The sequence below is a fragment of the Emydura macquarii genome, unplaced genomic scaffold (assembly GCF_026122565.2).
Source record: "Emydura macquarii macquarii isolate MOO-44397 ecotype Brisbane River unplaced genomic scaffold, CSIRO-AGI_Emac_v2 contig_2768, whole genome shotgun sequence".
Lineage (NCBI taxonomy): Eukaryota > Metazoa > Chordata > Testudines > Chelidae > Emydura > Emydura macquarii.
In genome coordinates, this window is record NW_027132905.1 from 41,542,422 (window position 1) to 41,563,768 (window position 21,347).

Below are 21,347 nucleotides of genomic sequence, written 5' to 3' on the forward strand. Positions count from 1 at the left end.
ACTGTGAACAGAAAGAGCTGCTGGTTACGTTGTATTGACAGCCTGGAGGCAAGACTACCTCCAGTTAATTTTGAATTCAGCAAAATCCCCAGAGTTCTCTCAGTCAAATCCAGGAGGAACGTACTTGAGTGGATTTTTTAACAGAAGCATATCTGCAGAAATACAGAGCTCCCTGCACACATTCTTGCAATATGTGGATCGCTAAAGTTCAAGGGAGAGATTGAAGAGCAGTTAGGAGAGGGAGTTTCTTGTCTATTACCCCCTTAGTTCATGGACATTAAGCTATCTTTGAAGACAAGGGAAGCAAAGTTGTGTGTGTGTTTGCAGAATGAGGCCCCAAACTGGGTCTGTGTCAGAGAGAGAGAGGGCAGCTGTTAGATTCATAACCTAGATCATCAGTGCTGTTTCGTTGTTTTAAGGTTAGTACTAGTCAGGTATCTTGCTTGAATTTTACCAAGCTGCTATAGGAAAATCTCCCACAAAAAAATCTTTGATCAAACAAAACAGAACTCCCTCCCCAGAATATAGAAAATAAAGCCATGTTCCCGCATACACAGATGCATAACTACTTGTATAATCCCACTGACAATCGTACAGAACATAAGAACAGCCATACTGGGTCAGATTGATGGCCCATCTAGCCCAGTATCCTATCTTCCGACAGTGGCCAAATGCTTCAAAGGGAACGTACAGAACAGGGCAATCATCAATTGATCCATCCCCTGCTGTTCAGTCCCAGCATCTGACAATCAGAGGCTTAGGCCACATCTACTCTAGAAAGTTGTGTTGATGGTAGTTATACCGGTGATAAAAAAAGCACTATAATTATAGCGCTCGCGCCCATCCACACAGCACTCATTTTATCTCAAAAGAGCATCCAACACTTGGCATTTCATTATCGGAGTGAGAGCAGTGCATTGGGGGCAGCTATCTCACCATGCAACTCGTCAGCTTCTGTCACAAGGAATTCTAGGATGCGGGAGAGGAGTGCAGAGCACCTTGGCTGCTGGCTCAATGTCCCATGGTGCAATGCGTTTCTGTGCAGTCATTCATTGTGTTGCCTGTAGTGACTCGCACCCTTTTTTCAATGGCTCCCTGCCGTTTCCTGTGCGCCCGCCCTCTGAATCTGAAAAGCTAGATCCCGCACTACTCTCCACTGTTGCTTTCAGCGTTCCGAACACATTGCGGCTAGTCGCGCAGGATATCATGAGCTCCGAATCGGAACAGAAATTTGAGGAGTCTGACCTGCTGAGTGACATGCAGACAAACAGCACCGCATTACTGTTGTCATTCCCGGAGCATCTGCACATGGTGAAACCCCACTCCTGGGCGCGTGAGACAAGCACTGAGTGGTGGGATCGCACCATTCTGCAGGTCCGGGATGACGAGCAGTGGCTACAGAACTTTCAAATGCGTAAAGCCACCTTCATGGAACTCTGGGCGGAGCTGGCCCCTGCCCTGTGATGCAAGGACACCAGAATGAGAGCGGCCCTCGCGGTGGAGAAGCACGTGGCGATCGCTGTGTGGAAGCTGGCAACTCCAGACTGCTACCAACCAGTCAGTCACTAGTCAGTTTGGAGTCGCAAGTCCACCATTGGAGCTGTGTTATCACAAGCGTGCAGGGCCATTAATTACATTCTGCTGCGATGGACTGTGACTCGGGGCAATGCGCATGAAACAGTGAACAGATTCACAGCGATGGGATTCCCTAACTGTGGCGGGGCAATAGATGGCATGCATATCCCGATTTTGGCTCCAGAACATCTCACGACTAAGTACATCAGTGGGAAGGGGTACTTCTCTATGGTACTGCAGGTGCTTGTGGATCACCAGGGACGTTTCACTAATATCAACGCAGGTTGGTTGGGAAAGGTGCATGATGCTTGTATCTTCAGGAACACAAGGCTGTACTGGAAGCTACAAGCAAGGACCTTTTTCCCCCAACGAAAGGTTCCAATAGGGGATGTTGAGATGCCCTTCGTGATCCTGCGGAGACCCAGCTTACATTGATGCCATGGCTCATGAAGCCTTACACAGGCAACCTGGATAGCAGCAAGGAGCACTTCAATAACTGTTGTGCTAAATGACTGCTGAATGTGCTTTTGGAAGGTTAAAGGCTAACTGGAGATGCCCTTATGGCAGGCTGGACTTAAATGAGGACAACATTCCTGTGGTTATGGCCGCCTGCTGTGTGCTCCACAATTTATGTGAAGCTATGGGGCCTTAGAAGGGCTCAGCATCTGGCTGCTCACGTTCAGATGCAAGGTAATCTGCCTCAGCAGTCCACCCAGGGGCAAACTTCCCTTAGCTTCTTTGTAGAATCGGCAGCTCATTGGCTCCGGACCAGAGCGGCGGTTGGCTCCCTGGCCTCCTGGTAGCTCTGCCGCAGCTCCTTGATTTTAGCTCGGCACTGCAGGGTGTCCTGCTTATAGCCCTCATCCGCCATGGCACAAGAAATCTGGCCGTAGGTATCAAAGTTCCTTTGGCTAGAGCGAAGCTGGGACTGCACGGCAGACTCCCCCCAAATAGTGATCAGGTCTAGCAGCTCTGGTGTGCTCCAAGCGGGAGAGCGTTTGCTGCGTGGAGCCACAGTGGTCACCTGGGAAGATGAGATGCAAGCTCTCCACGCCGAACAAGCAGGAAGTGGAACAAAAATTTCAAAACTTCCCACAATTGTAAAGAGGGAGGGGTGGGTGGCTGCAGAGCAGCAGAGTGTAAATGGATATCCAGAGTGATCAGGATTGGCATTGTGGGACATTTCCGGAGACCATTTAACACAACATAAACATACAGCAGTGTCTACACTGCTACTTTTGTGACAGAACGTTGGCGACCGAGGATCTATGCCTCTTGTCTAGGTGGTTTGTTTTGTTCACAAAACAGGGCTGTTTTGTCGACAAAAGCTGACGTTTGTCGACAAAACTTGCTAGTGTAGACAAGGCATTAGCGACATGGGGTTGAACCCTGACCACCTTGGCTAATAGCCCAGGTTAATAGACCACCCTTCCCTTCCTTGAGGAAGCTTCATGATTAGAAACTGAAGTCTGACGACAGATCAATAGAATATCTTTATGTGCTCATGGATTTGGCTTCGGTTTTTAGGATCAAGATTGCGACTCACAGGACACACAGACTTGACAGCAAAGTTGAGCATAAGGTTGACACCCACAGCCCTTTGCTATTTTTATATAGAGTCTTGTCTCCATTTGCCCTAATCAGCTTTTCTAGGTAGTTTTCTTTTGCATGGGAAATTCTTTCCTGGAGGTGTGGCAGAAAGGAGAGTGCCAGAAGCAGTGAGAAAGTAGCGCTGACAAGGTGGGGGAAGGGAGACAGCTGGAAGGTGGCTCTAAAATATCTGCTAGAAACAACTAATCCTATTTACAGCGTATATAAAGGAGATGCTCTGAAAGCCAGATTGTGCCAGCATTTCATAGGCAAGGACACGATAACATGATTGGAGCTTCCTATAAAACAGGGGGGAGAGGGGAGGAGGAGTCAAATAACTGAGCTAACACCCAAGCCATTTTGAAATGTTTGGGAAGGGGGGAGACATTAAAAGCCTATCACCCCCTCCCAAATTTTAAAAACAAAATTAAAATGAGAATTGCTTGAGTTAAGCTCAAGATTTCCTTGTGTCCTGGGCATGGTGTTCTTTTTACGTGCAATTGGTTTTCCTAGGGTTTTTCATATCCCTATTAAGCATGAATTAGCACTGGGCCACACTCAGTTTTTGTACTGCTAAAATACAACAGAAGACCTTGCAGACACTAGAAAAGTGTTATTGGCATAGCTATACTGGCTAACCCTCCTACTGTAGGTGCACGCACGCACGCACACACACCCTTTACCTGGCATAGCTATGTTGGTATATGTTTTGCGTATAGACCAGGATGAAGTAAATGCACAGGAATAAAGTTATACCAGTACAAGCACTTTTATACCAATAACTGGGTCCACAGTGGATTTTCACTGCTTTTACTGTGTGTGTTCCTAAATTAATGCATTGCAGTGGTACAAAAACTGTGTATTGACAAGACCCATTTATTGCTGGTCTCTAGAATCTAAAATTCAAGGTCAGAAATAAAATCTAGGTTCATTAATTAAGAAGAGCAGAATTCAGTGCTGTGCCCATGCCACAAAGTTCAGGTAACAATTACAAACCTGCAGACCCACGTCAGGGAGGTTCAGAATAGGGGGTTTTGTGTACTTCGTTGTATCAGGTGGGAGCTTTGAAATCTGGATCTGGATGCAGCTTTAAAGAGTCCCAAACCATCTCCTGTTGCTCCTGTACAAAGGTGTCAGGCCCTTCACTAAGAAACAGGTACTATTTTAGCTATCTAGGTCAAAAAGATGAGGGGTGACCATGCTTTGTGGCTCGAGATAGGAGAAATTGGAGTGAAATTAACAGAGAGGTGGTATGAGCCCAGAGAAACCATGCAGAATGCAATCAACAAGATAGACAGATGCTGACCGGAAGCCAACACAGAACATGTTAGGCAAGAGCTCCCGTTCTCAAAATACTTTAAACAACTAGTTGTGATAGAGGGGACAGGTAGAAGCTTGGGGAGGGCTGGAAGCAGAATTCCTCCCATCTTGTTGTTAAAAGCACCAGCCGAACTCCCTGTACTGTCCTAGACTGGGAATCTGACACCGCTCTAGCTACACCAATGGAGCTGCCCTAGTGCAACCCCTCAGCAAGAGACTGCTCAACTGGGGTAAGAAGTCCCACTCGTGCAAATCACTTTTTACATCAGTGCCAAGTCCCTGATGGAGAAGGCCTTGGTCTAGCCATTCCACAAGCTTTCTGAGGGATGCTGCATGGGCAAAGCACACTGACACGTCCTGCGCTGAAATGCTGAACTCCAAGAGCCTGGCTGGAGGCACAGGAGCTAGCAAACTCTAGCTTCATTTTTAAAATGACCTGTTGCACCTTCCGAGAGCAGCTAGTGACCAGTCCCAGGCAGCACATATAATATCAAGCCACCACGAGAGCCAGGTTACAATGGTAAAAATCAGAATTGCCTGGTGCCAGTGGGTTAAACTAAGGTCCACTGGGGACTTTAAAGGACCTTCAGGTGAATATGTATTTAGGGGCTATTTCCAAAGCTGAGTTGGGACCCTGTGTGTGCTCACCAGTGCTTAGGGCCTTTTTAAATCCTGGGATCACTGAGCCATCACACACACTCATGTGCCTGTCTCGTCTCAGTTTAGCCACGGAAGTGATACACTTGGAGTCCAGTGAGGGAGGGAAAGCTGATGGCCATTCATTGCATGAGCGCACTCCACTGTTTATGGAGCACTATTCATCTGCAAAGTCATAGACAAGCCATAACGATGGCAACGTCCCGGGGCAGAATAGCTCATCAGCACGCAGGACACATGGTGGTGTCCTAGCACATAGAGCTAACAGAGTCAGGGTGGGAAGAGACCCGGAAAGCTGACTACTGGTCCCTAGGAAGAGGGATGTCCCGTGTCAAATTAATCTTCTCCCCTTGAAAGCATATGCAGTTCCATAGAGGGGATTGCATTCTGTTGTCATACAAAATGCCAACATTCAAATCCATCCCAGAGGACCACTAATCCTGGGGAAGAGGAGAAAGCGGTGGAGATGCTGAAACAGAGCTAGCCGTTTCTGGAAATGGCTCCATGATCTCGGTTCAGTGTGATTCTGCAAACTCTGGCGGTTCTCCGCGCTGCAGCTTCCTTATTCTAAGTGTTCAAGTGGGCTCAGTGCAGTAGGCTGCTGCCCAAGGCTTGAAAACAAAGTGCTGCCATGCTAGGGGCTGTTCGTTTCCTAATCCTAAATAATCAAAAGATCCCCAAATCCACCAGGAGAAAGGAGATCAGAGTCTTTTAATCTTTAGAGAGAGACCAATTCAGTCTGTCGTAGCCTATTGCAAAAAAAACAAACCCTACCACCTACACACCCACCCACCATAAAGCAGTTACAATCTCTTTCTAATATGCAAGCTTTACAGGTCTCTGGAGAGTCGCCAAGGGTTCCCTCTTCTACTTTACAAAGGAAAAAAGATTAAAATGAATGATACACGCAGCATTCTCTTTGCAGCTGTCCCACCAGCATGGTTCACAGCTTAGTGACTCATAAGTAGGCCAAGTTTGTTCTTGGGAAAGGCTGCCCCCTCACCTAGGGCAAGGGCCTTTGCAGTCCAAATATCAGAGGCACTTAAAAATTAAAACAGGCAGCATCCATTGGGGGGGGGGAAGGGGGTGTCTCTTTTTGGTTAATTTGTTCCACTTTTTAATTTTTTTATTTATTTATTTTTTTTAAGATCAGGGCTTTTATTCCATTCTTAACTTGGAACAAACTATGGGAGTTAAGACATAAGTCATGGAATTCCCCTTGCATCAAAACAAAGCTGTACCCAGTCTCTCCTGCTCCCAAATTGCAAAGCATTTCTTTGAAAAGTTGTTTCATATAGTTGGGCAATTCCCTATGTGAAGGTTGTTGCAAAAAATGTGGCCATAGCAGTTATATTACAGTATCCTGTATGGTAACTCAATCAAAATAAATAAAGCAACAAACCAAAAGCACCCTGCCTCCCTTTTGAGCCCAGTGGTTTGAGGAGTCACAATATGTATTTCTGATTCATTTTTAAAATTGCAGCCTTCCGCAACTGGAAGCTCCCACCCTATATTTTTTGGATCTATAATTTCTCTCTGACCCACACAGAGATACCAAATGTAGCAAACAGCATGAAAAATGACGTGTGCAACCTAGTTACAGTCATTGTGCTTCCTTCCCCCCCATTTAGACTCAAGAAAGCTCTCTCACATCGCCTGCAGGTTCGGGCTGGGTCCCTTTTTGTCATCCATTCCACACCCGGAGGGACATTGCTCACACTAACGCATGCTCAATTTATTTGGGATTACTGTGGGTTTAAACATAAAGTGAGGCACAGATCACAGCCATGCCCACACCTCCTACTGTGGGTAAAATCTGTCATTCAATCAGTGCCATGCTCTCCACCCCAAATCCACAGTGGAAAGGAAATGAACTGAAATACGGGGCCTCTCCTACTGGGCTGACCAAAACTCATTCACTCTAAAAATGCAAAATGTACAGCAGGTGCCACAGACCCTCAAGGTCTGCCTGGGGGTGATGATTGGATTTGCTCCCCTGCATCTTCAGAGGCAACAGGTTCATGATAATGGGGCCAATGGGGACTTTTCCTTCAACAAAAGCCCTCTAAGCCCAGCTGTCCGTGGAACTCAAGAGGTGCACAGGCCCCATGCCCAGGGTGAACTTCACCCACATTGAGCCAATAAGGGCTGCACAAACTTGCCATTAATCTGATTATGCCCTGACCCGCACTCATCTGTCAAGTCACATCACCTTCGGTCCAGATCCCGCAGTGGGGCCCACCCACGTGTTTATTGTAGGATTGGTGCCTTAGACTGCAGGCTCTTTGAGGGAGGGACTGGGCTGTCGTACGTGTTTGTACAGCACCTAGCACGAGGGTGGGCGGGAGGTCTCCATCCAGGCTGGGTTTTTGGGAGCGACCGGAACAGAAAGAAAATAAAATAGAGACTCAGAGCTGCAGCCTAGGATCCAAGCCAGAATCTTTTTCAAAGTCCAGGTACAAAGAAGTTTATTGAATAATGTTTCAAAGGCTTTTCTCCCCTCTGTCACTTCGGTTACTGAAGTCCCCTCTGGAAGCTAGAGACTGGAATTGCTGCCCTTGCCATAGCACAGCATGCTGTTGTGAGAGGGTGGTGCCAAGTTTTAAAAAGCGAAACAACGGACGCGTTCTTGGTGAACGATGAAAAACAAAACACCCCCACCCCAGGTCCCTGGGCTGTCTGCAAAGGGAGCTGTCCATGGATACTCCTATTCTGGAGTAAGAGTGACTTGTTCTTGTTCAGCTTAATGCACTTCCAATGTGGGTTAAGATAAACAGGAAGGAATCGCTCTTGGTGTGTCTGCATTGCACTGCATACCCGGGGTCTGACATAGATTTGTGTCCACACACACACAACACCCTCTATCATGCACCTTCCAGCAGGATCTGGGCTGGGTAGCTCTCTCCAGGGTACAGGTATGAGCTAGCGTTCTGTTTTAGCATTTGACCATGCTGGCTCCCTTTGCACTGAGCATGCAGCTGAAGCTTATGTTGCCAGGTTCATGTCTGGATAGTCCACTAAGGCTACCCCACAATCCACTAGGCCTGTTTGTTCTGGCCCTTCTATCTCCCACCTTCCCACCACCACATTCACCCACTCAGCATTTAACCCTTAATTTCCACATGAACTGCTGGATTTTAAAGACAGCTAAGCCAACTTGGTGAAGAACTGAGAAGACGCCCACCCCCTGGCATGCTTCTAGCTGACCAAAGGAACGCACCAGGATTTTGGTTAACATGTGGTGTGAGGACAGCAAGAGTTATGAATTTAGCAAGAATACAAGAAACATGCATTTATATGGGGTGTTCCCCGGCTGCCTGCCTGGAATGCCCCAGCTAGATGCGTTGGCTGGCAAGGAGTGTTTCCAGTCAAGTGCCACGAGATGGACAGGCAAGTTGGGAGAAAAAAAAATTAATGCTAGGGACTGCATTCACCAGCAAACATCCCATGGTATTCTTAAGTGCTCATGAGTTAGAGGAAGCTGCCGGCAGAATTAAAATACAATGGGCCACTCTCACTCCACAATAGGACTTATGTGAAACCAGGGAATTACACTAGCTCCATACCCTGTTGCAAAGCTATTCTGAAAAAAGTTGTATGAATGACAATTGCAGGGAAAAGTTTAAAAAACAAACAAAAAAGACTCTCTCATCTCAAGCATGAGAAAGTTCTGAGACTTCCTGGGGAGGAAGATGGTCTCAGTACGGTGCAAAGAAAGGACCCATGTGCCCAGTCCAATGTGATAGTTAGAGTTGGCTCAGGTAATTCTCCATGCACTATACTGCAAAAAATGACCCCGGTAAATCCAGGCAGGAACAGATCCTAGTGGCCCAGCTCTCAGCAGCTTGCTTCATATTGACAGCATGTGCACCGCTGCCCAATTCCACCAGCAGCTCTGGAGTGCACATTGCACAGAGCCCATAAGAGGACAAATTGATCCCTCTGTCTCCTTCCCTATGTAGCACCCTCAGAAAAGGCCACGAGTTCTGTATACATCACAGACAGGGAGAAAGCTGCCCAGCAGCTGCCTGGATAATTAAAGGGGTTATTCTTGGCTCTTCCTGATCAGGGTCAGAAAGGACGGCACAGCGGGCATTGCAAGGAAAGCATGGTATATACAGCAGTGTCCTATGCAATCATTGCAAGTCCATGGGAAGTGGAATGCTGAAACTGAGGCGTGTCCCAGCCACTTACAGTAATTGTTTTTGGATTGGGGACAACGTAACTTAACGGCTAAGCTCTAAAACGCGCCGCTGAGTGGGATGAATGATTACGTCTACAAAGCACTACAAGAGGCTAATTATTAGAACGTTGACAGAGCGCATTTCAGGAATCCTAAAGCTCATTTCGCAACGTTATCTGGTTGGATTGTTATATTAATGCAACCCCGTTCTAATCTTAACAGCTAACACATGCCTCAGGCTCAGAGACAGTTTTCTTTGAGAGAAAGAATACCAAATGACGTGCATCGTTTTGCTAAAGCTCCAAATATTGACCATGCTGATTCAATCTCGCATGCAGATCTTCCTTGGACTTTAGTGGGAGTCACTCTCACGCAAAGGCAGGGGGTATAGTAAGTTATCTATGTCTCTACTGTGCAAAATACCAGGAGATGTTAATCTTTAAAACATGCCCAATGCAAATGTTTGCACAGACATGAAGGAGAAAGATTATGTAAATGTGGTTTTAATGGGGGTGAGGGCAACTGACTCGCCAGGGGAAATACGCATTCCTAAAGCCAAAAAGGATTATGGAGTTCAACTGCAGGTCAGACTGCTAGCACCTATCCGCTATGCTACGGGCAGCCAGCCTCAGGTCTTGTGCTCATCACAGCTCTGCAGTCAGAGACGAAGGATGGTTGGGCTAGCTTACCATGTGGGAGACTTGGGTTCAAGTCCCTACTCCATCTCAGGCTTTCCCTGATGCCACAGTTAAGTCATTTCATCTCTCAGTTCCCCATCTGTATGAGGGAGATACCAGCCCAAGCCTGCCTTGCCCCCCAGGGCTGTTGTGAGGATAAATATGTTCAAGGCTGAGAGGAACTCAGATGCGAGTGTAAATCAAGGCCACATGGTAATACTTTAGATTGCACTGATACAAATAAGAAATCATCATAACCCATCCCTAGCGTATTAGCATAGTGCCTAGAGAAGGAAATCTCCTGCACCCTTCATCTCTGTAGTGCACCCAGGATCTGGCCCCTTTGCATTCCTTTGATGTTACTTCCCCAATTCTTTCCCTCACTAAACAAACGATTCATACACCAGAGACCAGATTTTCCATTTCCCTGCACCTTGTTTAACCATTTACACCACTGCAAAGTCTGTGTAGAAGGCTACCAGCTCAGGAGAGTAACTGCTTAAACCAATTTAGCCCTGGTGTAGACGGACCTACCAGATAATGTCTGGGTCAAACTGGAAGGATCCATGTACACTCAGAGTTATGCCTGAAACTCCATGCTTAGCAGACCTATCCCAAGTGCTGGATGGTTCATGAACAAGCAAGACAGCAGGAAGGAGAGGTTAAAGTTTGGAGAAATACCGAGGTGGGGCAGGATTGTTGGGAACAATTGCTTTTCCTCCTATTCCAAAACTCCTAAAGGAACAGTTTTTATAAACACTGTATGCCATATTGTAGATAGTAAGTGAAGAGGAACTGCATAGGCAATGAGATCTAATGGTTAGAAAGAAGGGGTGTTAGAGACAGAGGGGACAAGAGACAGAAAGCCAGGATTCCGGAGTTGTTCTTCCTAATCTGGCCCTGGCTGGGTACCCATACATCTCTGGGCAAATCATCCAAGACTCTCCAAACATTAAAGACTCAAAACAACCCCTGTACAGCAATAGGACAGTATTAAAATCCCCTTTTCATAGATGGGTAATGGGGGTGCAGAGAGGTTAAGTAACACTTCCAAGGTGGCATAGAGAGTCTGTGACAGAGGGCGAAGTCTGTTCCCCATGACAGCATATATCCACCAGTTGGCCCTAGCATTTTGCACCTGCTACAGGTCATAGCAACAGCCATTGGGGACATCAATGAGAACAGCCTGGTATGCCTCTGGATGCTTGATAACATAATTGTGAGCATTTCTCCATAGACACAAACAACAGCCGTCTCTGGATACGCTAATACAACGGCTCCTGCGCACAGCATAATCCAGGGTCCCTTTGCTGTTAAGCAGCCAGTACAGAGAGTGAGTGATTCGGGGACTCCTGCAGGCAACAGTCCCATCAGGCTTGCCATGGACTCTCAGCTGTCAGACGACGGTACAGTGCCAGAACCCAACTGCGGAGCTGGTTGAAATTTTACCTATTTCAAGTTTGACTTCTTAGGCCAAAACAAATCAAATTTTTGGCTGAAAGACCAAACATGTTTCCCTGACTTTAAAAAAACAAACAAAAAACAACAGAATCCAGAAAAGGTTTCAATAAATTCCAGCTATTTTAAAAAAAAAAAAAAAAAAAAAAAAAAAAAACAGGGGTTTTCAGCCCCTCTACTGACAAGAGTACAGGCGCAAGCCTCACACTCTCCTGCCAAGCGCCCCACAACTCAACAGTGTTAAACTTTCATCATCTGGCAAGCAGTCGATGACTTACGGTCGCGAGTGTGCGGTCTCGTAGCGCTCAAAGGCGTGCGAGGTGTCATGCTTGTTGTTCATGTAACACTGCGTGCACAAGTCGTAATCGAAGCACACCTTGCACTTCCACCGCATGCCTCTGATCCCGTGCTTCTTGCAACAATCGCAGATGATGTTGGGGTGGCGCACACCTAAAAAAGCCCAAACACACACACACACACCTCAGAGAAGCCGTTTCAGAGCTGAATGCGTTGGACAAAGCTCAGCTGGCGTTACTTTAGAGCAGTGTTTCTCAACCTGGGGGTTTAGAGGGGTCGCAAGTGCAGAGCTGGTATTGGGGGTGGCAAGAAAGGCAATTGCCTGGAGCCACAGGGGCGCCATGAAACTAAGTTACATGCCTCCGCCCCGTGGGGGTGGGACTCAGGCTTCAGGGGTACAGTAGTTTGGAAAGGTTAAGAACCACTGGTTTAGAGGGTACTCAGCGCTGTACTGTTGTGAACCACTTTCAGTAGGTTCACAGGTGCAAGAGAATCTGAGATTATTAAGGGAGCTTCCCATTTCACCTTCCTACACACACGCCACACAAAGAATAATCTGGATAGTTTTAAACTAAATGCATTAAGAGGAGGAGGGGAGCATGAGAGCAGAAATGTGGTTACTTAAATTCTGATAAAAAGCATCCTCTTCTGGCTCTATTTATAGGAAACCCAAGGGGATGATGTCTTGTTTTCCTCAGACAATTGACTATCAGTAGCTAGGCCAGAGCAGGCATACTGGTACCCTAGGCAAAGAATCTTTTGGTTCCCTCTGCCCTTTCATCGGAGGCACAGAGCAGCTATCCATCTCTTCCCTTTCCCAAGTCTCCTCCGTCTTTCTCCTTTCTCCCTGCCTCCTTCTCAGTCTTTCACCCTCTCTCCGCTAGCATTCAAGACAGATTCCTGGACCGCTGGCTTTTTCTTCCAGCCTATGTTCCAGGGGGTGGCTTGGGAAGTAGAAAGCTCTTGCAGCATGGTGCTCCCCACCCTTGAAAGCCAGACTGGGATTTCCAGCTGCACTCAAGGGAGTTAAGCACTCCAATGCCACTGAAACTCAATGAGGCTTGAGGATCTCTCTCTTTTGCAAGCCCTAGCCGTAGTGCCCTCGGTGGCTGCCTATCCAGCTTATGCTTAGAGCTGCTCTCAAGAACAAACAAAACATCACTTCCTCTGCAGGGGCTTGCCTGACCCAACCTGGCTATGCCTCGCCAGCCAGTGCAGGAGAGGATTAGGCTATAGGCTCAGCCTGGGGAATGAAGCAGAACCCTTCTCATATCAGAGAGCTCCCCGAGAGAATACATTATCCTTCACGCAGCCATTGGGAACTGCAGTGCTCACATCACACACCGAGCACCACTACAGTGAATGAGATTTGCTTGGGAAGATTTAATATTGAACAGGGTTTGCTTGCTAGCCCTTCTGATGTTGAACACATCTGTCACGCAGAATTTGAAATGGAACCAAAAAAAAAAAAAGCAGAGCGCACAGTACCGGGGAGCTTGTTCTGCATTAATGGGGATAAGAACTTTGAAAATGAAGTTTTAATAATGGTTTAAGATACAAAGCCTCAACAAGAAAAGGGGCTGGGGAAGCTGAGTGAGCATCTGTATGTGAGCGCATCTCATTTATTCTGGATTAGTGGGTAATGGCTGCTTTCAGAGTCTTTTTCATGCTCTTGCGATAGAAGAATAAAGCAAGCGAACTCAAATGCTTCATTAAAATGATGTTACATGGGAGCAGCTTTTGATTTTCTTCTAAGCAGTTTTTTCTGCTCGCCAATGAAAATCTTTATTAAATATACCAATTGCTGTATCAAAATGTATTTCCCTTTATTCTGCTATCAGAGACACGCAAAAACCAGGTGCCATACATTAAAACTGGAAGACTCCATCTCCCCACACCAATCTCATCTCAGATTTCATTAAATTTAAATCAGGGACACAAAGCAGTCACACACGAATCCCTCCCAAACATCTTTCTGATCACTGGCCCAAGAATATTGCTTGAAAGAGTTTACATAACCCAAATACATTTGTAAAACTATGCCAAAATGTTCAGCTCTGGCTGCTTAGAGTGAGTCTCCTAAACAGAAGAGGCTTGATTCTCAAAGGACATTGGTAGCTCCCATGGGATTAGGTGTTTCATAGCAACTTTGAAAATCAGAACACTTTTCTATTGGTGCCTCGGGCACCCATATTTGAAAATTTTGTTTCCACGGTCCTTTGCAATAGTTTCCTCCATATTTTCAGCATCTTTCTAACTGCTTGAATTTGAGATTCAGGGAGGGAGGGAGGGAGGGAGAGGGGGGAAAATCAACTTCTCCCCTCAGCTCTCCTGCTGCAAGCCCAAAGCAACTCCAACTTTGATTAATACGTTCTAGATTTACACTGGAGGCAGAATTTGACCCAAATATTTTATATGGCCTCTGAAAGCAGCCTTGAGTCTCTGCTTCCCCAATAGCATAAAGCATTGATTTCTGGCTTCAGGGGTTTTCAAGACAGTAGGTGCTAAAAGTCATATCAAAATTCAACTGCAAATCAGAATAATCAATGCAATTTTGGGCTGATACCATTTGAATGCCAGGGCATCAAGCATCCATGTCTAGCCCTTGAAACTTACAAGGTATCAGACTTTCAAGCCTCGTCGTGGTACCTTGGGGCTAGCAGTAAGTTCTGTAGGCATTTTGCCAGTCCTAGTGCAATTTTCAAGCTGTGGGAGTCAAACAGGAAGGTGATGGGAATTAATCTACTTTTCTGTAGAGTTGGTTCTAAACGGTGAAGTTTGAGTCTGAGTTAGGCAGAGGGCAGCTTTAGCATGGCTTCAACAGCACCCTCAGAAAGCAAAAACAAGGGTGCAAAGACGGGGGATATTTTTATATTCCACTGATAGAGCCACAGCGGTAGAGAGCCTATGTGCCAGGTCGCAACACCCAGAGCAGGGAACCGGGTCCAGCCCAACGGGACACGAGCCACTGCTGCTGGGTGAGTGCAGGGCAGACTGTCTCCTACTCCCCTCCACACAGGGCCAGGACTAAGGTTGCTAAGGCAGGGGGTGATCAGCATCCCACTCAGTGGGGCAAGGAGGCGTAAAATGACGATGCTGGCCTGTGTGTTTTAGGCCACCTTTCTCCATGAATTTACACTAGACAGGGCACCCATTGGGTCAAGAGACTACATCTGCTGTAGGGTCAGAACTTTCCCAAAGTCCAGGGGCTGTTTGGTTGTGGGTTGGCTTCAGACCAATCTCTGCTTTTTACGTAGATGAGATTTAATTTCCCCCGCCCCCCATTTAAAAAACCACAAAACCAAATGTTATTTAGGTGAAATCTCTGGTAGTATTGTTCTGTCATTTTAAGCGTGACAATATTTAAAGGAGCAAAAAAGAGAATGAGTCAAGAGCAGGGGAGAGAATGTTTGAAGCCGAACCAGTTGCCTTGTTGGGCACAGGACGACTGCTACCATGGCAGTCTAATTCACATGCTCTCTCTGACAAGATCACGTAATCTTCCATGACATGCTGGTGTGATACCAGTACCCTGCTCAGCACTCAGAAAATAGGAAGTGCTAACATTAACAAAATACATTCAAAGTAGTATTTGCAAAATGGATCAATAGACCCCAAGGTTTAACTATTCCCCCTCTCCCAGTGTCACAGAGCAGGGCTTCGAATACAGGAATTCTTGGCTCCCAATTTACGCCCACACTGAGTCTCCCAAGCAGCTGAGAGATATTGGGATGTAGAGAATGGCTATCATTTGAGCCAGACATGGTGTACGTTAAAAGACAAGGTTGCACTGCATTACACGGCTGCACCTCTTGTCAATGTCAGGCTAATACTTCCCTGGCCTTACCTATTTGTGCATTATCATAGAGAAGAAGATCATAGGCTCCTTGAAATCCAGTCCGATAATTGGTTCTGGTCCCTTGATCCCACTGGACCACCACAGTCCTATCCGGTGTTGTTGGGCTGCCCTGCCGGCCAATCTCAACCACGGTCCCAACGTTCCCTTCACCGTTGTCCTGGTTGCCCCATTTCCAGTCGATTCCGCGGACTACCCGCATCCCAACCTGCATGCTTGCATATGGGTCCAAGTCCATTGCCCCTCACAGCACTCACCGGCAGGGGACCTCAAAGCAATGGAGGGACAAGTGTGTCCAACACACCTAGTAAGAAAGCACAATTAAGACATGTTGTACAGCAAGTCACAAAAATGACCTTCAGAGCAAGGAGTGTGTGTGTGTGTAAATAATTTTGGTTAATTAAACTAGGCCTACAAGGGGACACTGAGTTAATGTTATCTGCATGTTTCTCTAGATTCTGCATTTTCTGAACAAGTAACAAACCCAACAGGTCATTGTTGGTCAAATCCAACTCCCACTTCCTCTCTCCTGCCCGCACCAAAATTGTTGAGAGCTATTTTGGGTAGCAAGGGTTTTCTGCTACAGAAAAACATCCTGGAACTTCAAATAAAATTCGCTCCCTTGCAGACAGGGTGTGAAATCCCAGCTCCATTGACGCTAATGGCAAAAAACTCCCATTGACTTCAACGGGCCGGGATTTCACTCCAGCTAACAACAAATTTTAGTCTCCGTCCCCACCTCTCCTGGAATCTGGGCCTGCAATAGCAGCAATGAGCCCAGTTTCGAGTGTATAATAAAATGCAGAAATTCAGAGGCGTTTCCCCTTTGGAAGCATGTCTTACAGCTCTGGTGACTACAGGGTTATGAACCATGCCAGGGTCCGATGGTCACGGTTGTCTCCTCCGTTCCAGACATCATGATCTGGTGTAGCATCTACACATCCACTAGTATTTCATTACAGGAGCTGGAGGATCATTTTCATCTCCCTTTATTGTGCAGATATCCCAGATCTGGTTGGTATTGTATCCAATTTGCAGCCAGCTAAGATTTTATGGTTATAAGTATGCTGCATACCATGCCCACTTGGAACTTCCTGCTTTTCATCATGAACAGAGCACAGATCATCTTCCTCCAAAAAGCACTGGCCCCTGCCATGGGCCAACATTTTCAGTGCTGTAGGTCGGAAGCTAGCCATGGGGAACCTCTGCAGTGCATCTAGAGAAATCCATGCAGTACAAAAATGGTGTCCTCCCACTGGTGTGACCTCACACATACACTGTATGTGCAAGGTCATGCCGCATGGAGGATGCCATTTTGTACAGCAGGTGTGCTGGGGGGAGAAGGGGAGCGGATGTGTTCAGGGGTTGAATGGAATTGTCCCATGGCTGGATCCAACCTGTGGGCCGCCAGTAGGACCACCCAGCCTCCTTAAATTGCTAGCAGTATAGGGCCTATGACATATAGTTTAGCAATCCTGATTTCAGCACTAGAGGGCAGCAGTGCCCACACATTAACCAGTTCATTTCAATATTACAGCGGTTTCAAATACCACCAAAAGGTGTTCAAACTATTTATCTTCACTATGGTTACAAACTAATAATCGCCTTTCAAAGTCTAACCTCCACTGTTAGAGAATTCAGCCATTTACATATAAGACATCTTCAGAAGACCAGAAAGTGAACTGCAATTCTGTAGACTACAGAAGCACCACAGGAGACTGTATCAAAAGTTTCTGTCAAAACATTGCAAAACATATTGAAAAGGAAGACTAGAACCTATTGCAAGGATTCGTGGTGGCTTTTATTCCTACTACTTATGCAGAAAATCAATCCCAAAACAAAGAGCGCAGGGCAGATTTATAATCTAATAAAGGGGAGATGTGTCAGAATAGCCACTGCACGTGTTAAACAGTCCAATTCACAGAGCTCCAATCTCAACATGATCAGAGAGTCGTGATCAAATTAGAAACCAGGCACAGAATCATCCCCTCTACTGGTAACAGTTTAAAGAGGGAACATACACACAAATCGTACCATTGTCATGCACTAAATCAGAGTCACTCTTTTGGTTAACAGGTCTAAGATTAGACCCAGATACCTAAAAATAGTTTGTTTTACAACATGGTGGGGGAAAAAGACAACACAAAGCATTAGCCATTTAAAAAAAAGTCACAGGCAGCAAGGTTTAAAAAAGTAAGCTTCGTCTTTGATGGATGAGCCATCAGCAAGTCAGGGCAGCATGGAGGGAAAGTATGTTACAGAGAGCTGGTTGCTTGCCATAGCAGAAAAAAACGCTGAGGTCACAATTTATTTTAACAACATGCAGTAAGTTATAGGGGAGGGAGGTCATGCTGTCTGGAGCAAAGTTATTTTCAGGCTGCCACCAAGGTCACCAATTAGTTTCAACAGCTATGGTTGTTTTTGCAAAGACGCCTGTCCATTGGGAACAGAACTGAGATTAACTAAACCTGTTTCACACAGGTTGAACAGCCATCAGATGGTGGTAACCTCCTGCTGCTACGGATGCTGGCTAGATTTGAACTGATGATCTAGAGGTGGAGGAATCTATATCCTACCCCCAAATCCCTAGAACAATCTAGGTTCTTCCTATTCCTGGTCTCCTCCAGCCATTCAGTATCCTAGCGCTCATTCATGCCCAACTACTATTTTAATATATTATTCACCAATCTTTTGCACATACAGGATCCATGAAGCCTCTCGTTTTCTTTAAGACACTCGCTGTGTTCATTTGTCTGTGCTAGAGATGGATGAAAATGAGAAAAATAATATTCACCCAGAGAGAAAGATTTTAACAGAAGCTTATTCACGCTAACATGGCTATTTTGGTTTTCAGCTATAGGACAATGAGGGATTTAGTTTGCAATTACATCCCTGTCCCATTCAGTTACTTCAAACTTTAGTCACTTCAGTAGCTTGATTAAGCAATAACCTTTCTTCTGAAACAAGAGTAAAAAGCCTGGCCTTAAAAAGGGATTATGTTTGTCCCTCTTGGTTAAATGATTAATGAACCGTCTTTCATCAGAAAAGTCAGGAAGAAAAAACAAACAAACCACACACACACACCCACCCAGCTCCTATCTCTGTGATTTGAAGAAATACTTTCATTTAAAATGTAGGATAAAGTTTTCAAAAAGGACCTCAATGACTTAGGAGACTAAGTCCCATAGAAAGTCAATGAAACTTAGTCACTTTTGAAAACGGGACTTGGGAGCCTTAGGAGTTAAGTCATTGAGGTGCTGTTTGAAAATTTTATTCTTTGTCTCCTCCTAAAGATCTTGTATTTCTGAATAAAGTACTCAGGACTGCTAAATTCTGCTTTCAGATGCCACTGAAACAGCTCCCATTTGGTCCTAAATGTTCGTAAATTACATTTAATTTTCACTTGAAACTAAGCCACTTTTTAGAGGCAAGCGGTTAGAGATACACTGCAAAACGAGAAGGCCAGAATAAAAACTGCTGCAAAGACAGGATACATTTTTGCATTACAATTTATGTGAATGAAAAATATGGATTAAAATAGATTCTGCGTATTATTTCTGATACTAAAGAGGACTGTGTGATTAACATGTTACCATACGGCATATCACACAGACATTCAGCCATTTAGCCATCTTGTTCCTTGAAACTTCTGCTAGTTAACATTTGTGAACGGTGATACTTTGCCATTTGCACACACATTTTGCTCTGCATGTAGTTCTCCTGATTTTTATTCATTTGTAAAACACCATAGGGGAGTGCCCAGGTGCCCTCCGTCATGGGTCAAGGCCCCATTGTGCTTGACACTGTTCGAATTGGTATCCAAACAACTTAAGTCAACAGGACTTCTCCAGATGAGTGAACATTTGGGATCATATACAAAACGTTCTCTCCATACCAGCCTCTTATAGCAGGACATAACACAACACTGACTAGTGAAATTATACTGCCGGTCACCTCCATTGCAACACAGGTCATAATTCAACAACAAAGATGGAGACAATGATGAAAAGCTGGTCAACGGGGAGAAGCTGGGAACACAGACAGGCAGACCCCACCAAGGAAGGCAAAGCCACCCGCTCCTTGCAAAACGTGTACTCTCTTCAGGGGCTGCAGAGTACTATCAAAGGGATGGAGTCAAAGATTTGCCCTGCCCCTCTGCTTGACTCTCCTATTTCTCTCTCATGATCCCCTACACCTAACCTTCCCCAGAAGTTCAGAACTCGAGGGAGCCCCCCATTATTCCCTCCTTGGAGCCCCTGCCTCGCCCATCCTGCCACTTCTTTCACTCTTCCTTGCCGATGAACCTCAGCCTCATGTGACAAGCCCGTCCCACTTGGTTTCAGCTGCTGGCTGGTGAGAGCTGGGCACGCCACACGTAGAGAGCAGCATCCAGCCATGATGTGCACAGCCACTAGTTACAGGATGGCCGCATATGCAGTCACATGCATGCATGGTGAAAAACCAGGCACGTACCTGCTTAAAAGTGGTCAGGCCACAGCCCAGAGGGCTACCCGACTTGCTTTACGGAGATCCGTTCCATCGCAAGCGGCCAGCACGCCTTTCAGAAGGACTGAACTCAGCAGAGCTCTGCTACAACGGCACCAGCCACTGGAGAGCTTCCTGCCATCACGTCGCCAACCCAGGGAATGTCACCATGGATTCAGTGAAGCACAAGCCGATGAAGTGACCGTAAAGTATTTGCTACAGGTAGCAGACAGCGCGTTCCAGTGACATCCCCGCAAGAACCAAAAATAACAGGTCCTTTGTAGAGTAAGAGCTAAATAATGTCAAGTGCCAGACCACAGAAGAAATTCTCTGTTTTTCCACGACAGTCCACAATTTAAAGGAAACAAACACAGAGTGCAGCTGCAGTGGGAAGAATGGTCTTGCGACTGAAGAGCAGCGTTTAATACATCCCTCATCAGTGCTGCATTACAGTGCCCACACAGCATGCCTATGAGGTGAGGCTGTGCTACTATCCTCATTTCACAGATGGGGAACCGAGGCACAAAGAGGTTAAGTGACTTTATCAAGGTCACACAGGAAGTCTGTGGCAGGGCAGAAATTGAACTTGGATCTCCTAAGACCCAGGCTAGTGCCCTAGCCACTGGGCCATCCTCCCTCTCACACTCAGAGATTGTGTTCCTAGCTTTGCCAGCTATTCACTGTGTGACGTTGGATGAGTCATAGAGCCACCCTATGCCTAAGTTTCACCATCCGTTATATGGGGATAACTATCTACTTCACAGGGGCTGTTGGGCAGCTATACTCATTCATGCCTGTAAAGTGCTTTGAGGTCTTGAATAGAAAGTGCCAGACAATGAAATAATGGTAATTTCTCTTGGTTCCAGACAAAGAATTGAGCTCTGAAAATTTTATACTGAAACCTGAAAACAGATAAAACCTCCCCAGTTCCAGGTTTTACTACAAACCCAAAACCTGGGGTCAGTTTCAGAAAAATGAGAACTTCAGCAAACCTGGCTTAGAGCTGAATTGTACTTTATGGTTCAAGTTTCCAAGAACTGAAGAGGTGGAAACCAAGGGAAATGGAACTAAGCAACCCGCCCTCGCCAGCTGCACATAAGGGAATTGCTTAGGAAATTCAAAATATTTATAAGATGCATTAAGCCACCTCTATTGTAAAATGCCACTCATGCCCTGTGACTGCCATTTCATCAATTTTTAAGCTCTTACTTTTGTTCTCCTGTCCCAAAACACAAACAAGATACTGAGA

General features: G+C 46.0%; 1 protein-coding gene across 12 annotated transcripts in view; it reads right to left on the bottom strand.

The window, feature by feature from the left end:
- Positions 1-21,347, bottom strand: part of MIB2 (MIB E3 ubiquitin protein ligase 2) — a 104,749-nt gene that overhangs the window by 52,950 nt on the left and 30,452 nt on the right. For 8 of the 12 annotated variants that reach the window (XM_067567218.1, XM_067567210.1, XM_067567211.1 and 5 more), the window contains 2 exons: positions 15,605-15,917; positions 11,739-11,910 (listed from right to left, as the gene is read on the bottom strand). The exons of 1 other annotated variant lie outside the window; for it this stretch is intronic. In XM_067567218.1, the coding sequence (XP_067423319.1) occupies positions 11,739-11,910; positions 15,605-15,851 (419 nt within the window). In that variant the 5' untranslated portion in view covers positions 15,852-15,917. Of the gene's footprint in view, positions 1-11,738; positions 11,911-15,604; positions 15,918-18,297; positions 18,324-20,086; positions 20,124-21,347 lie in introns of those variants that run through there. 3 more of the 12 variants (XM_067567216.1, XM_067567214.1, XM_067567219.1) reach the window with 3 other exon arrangements.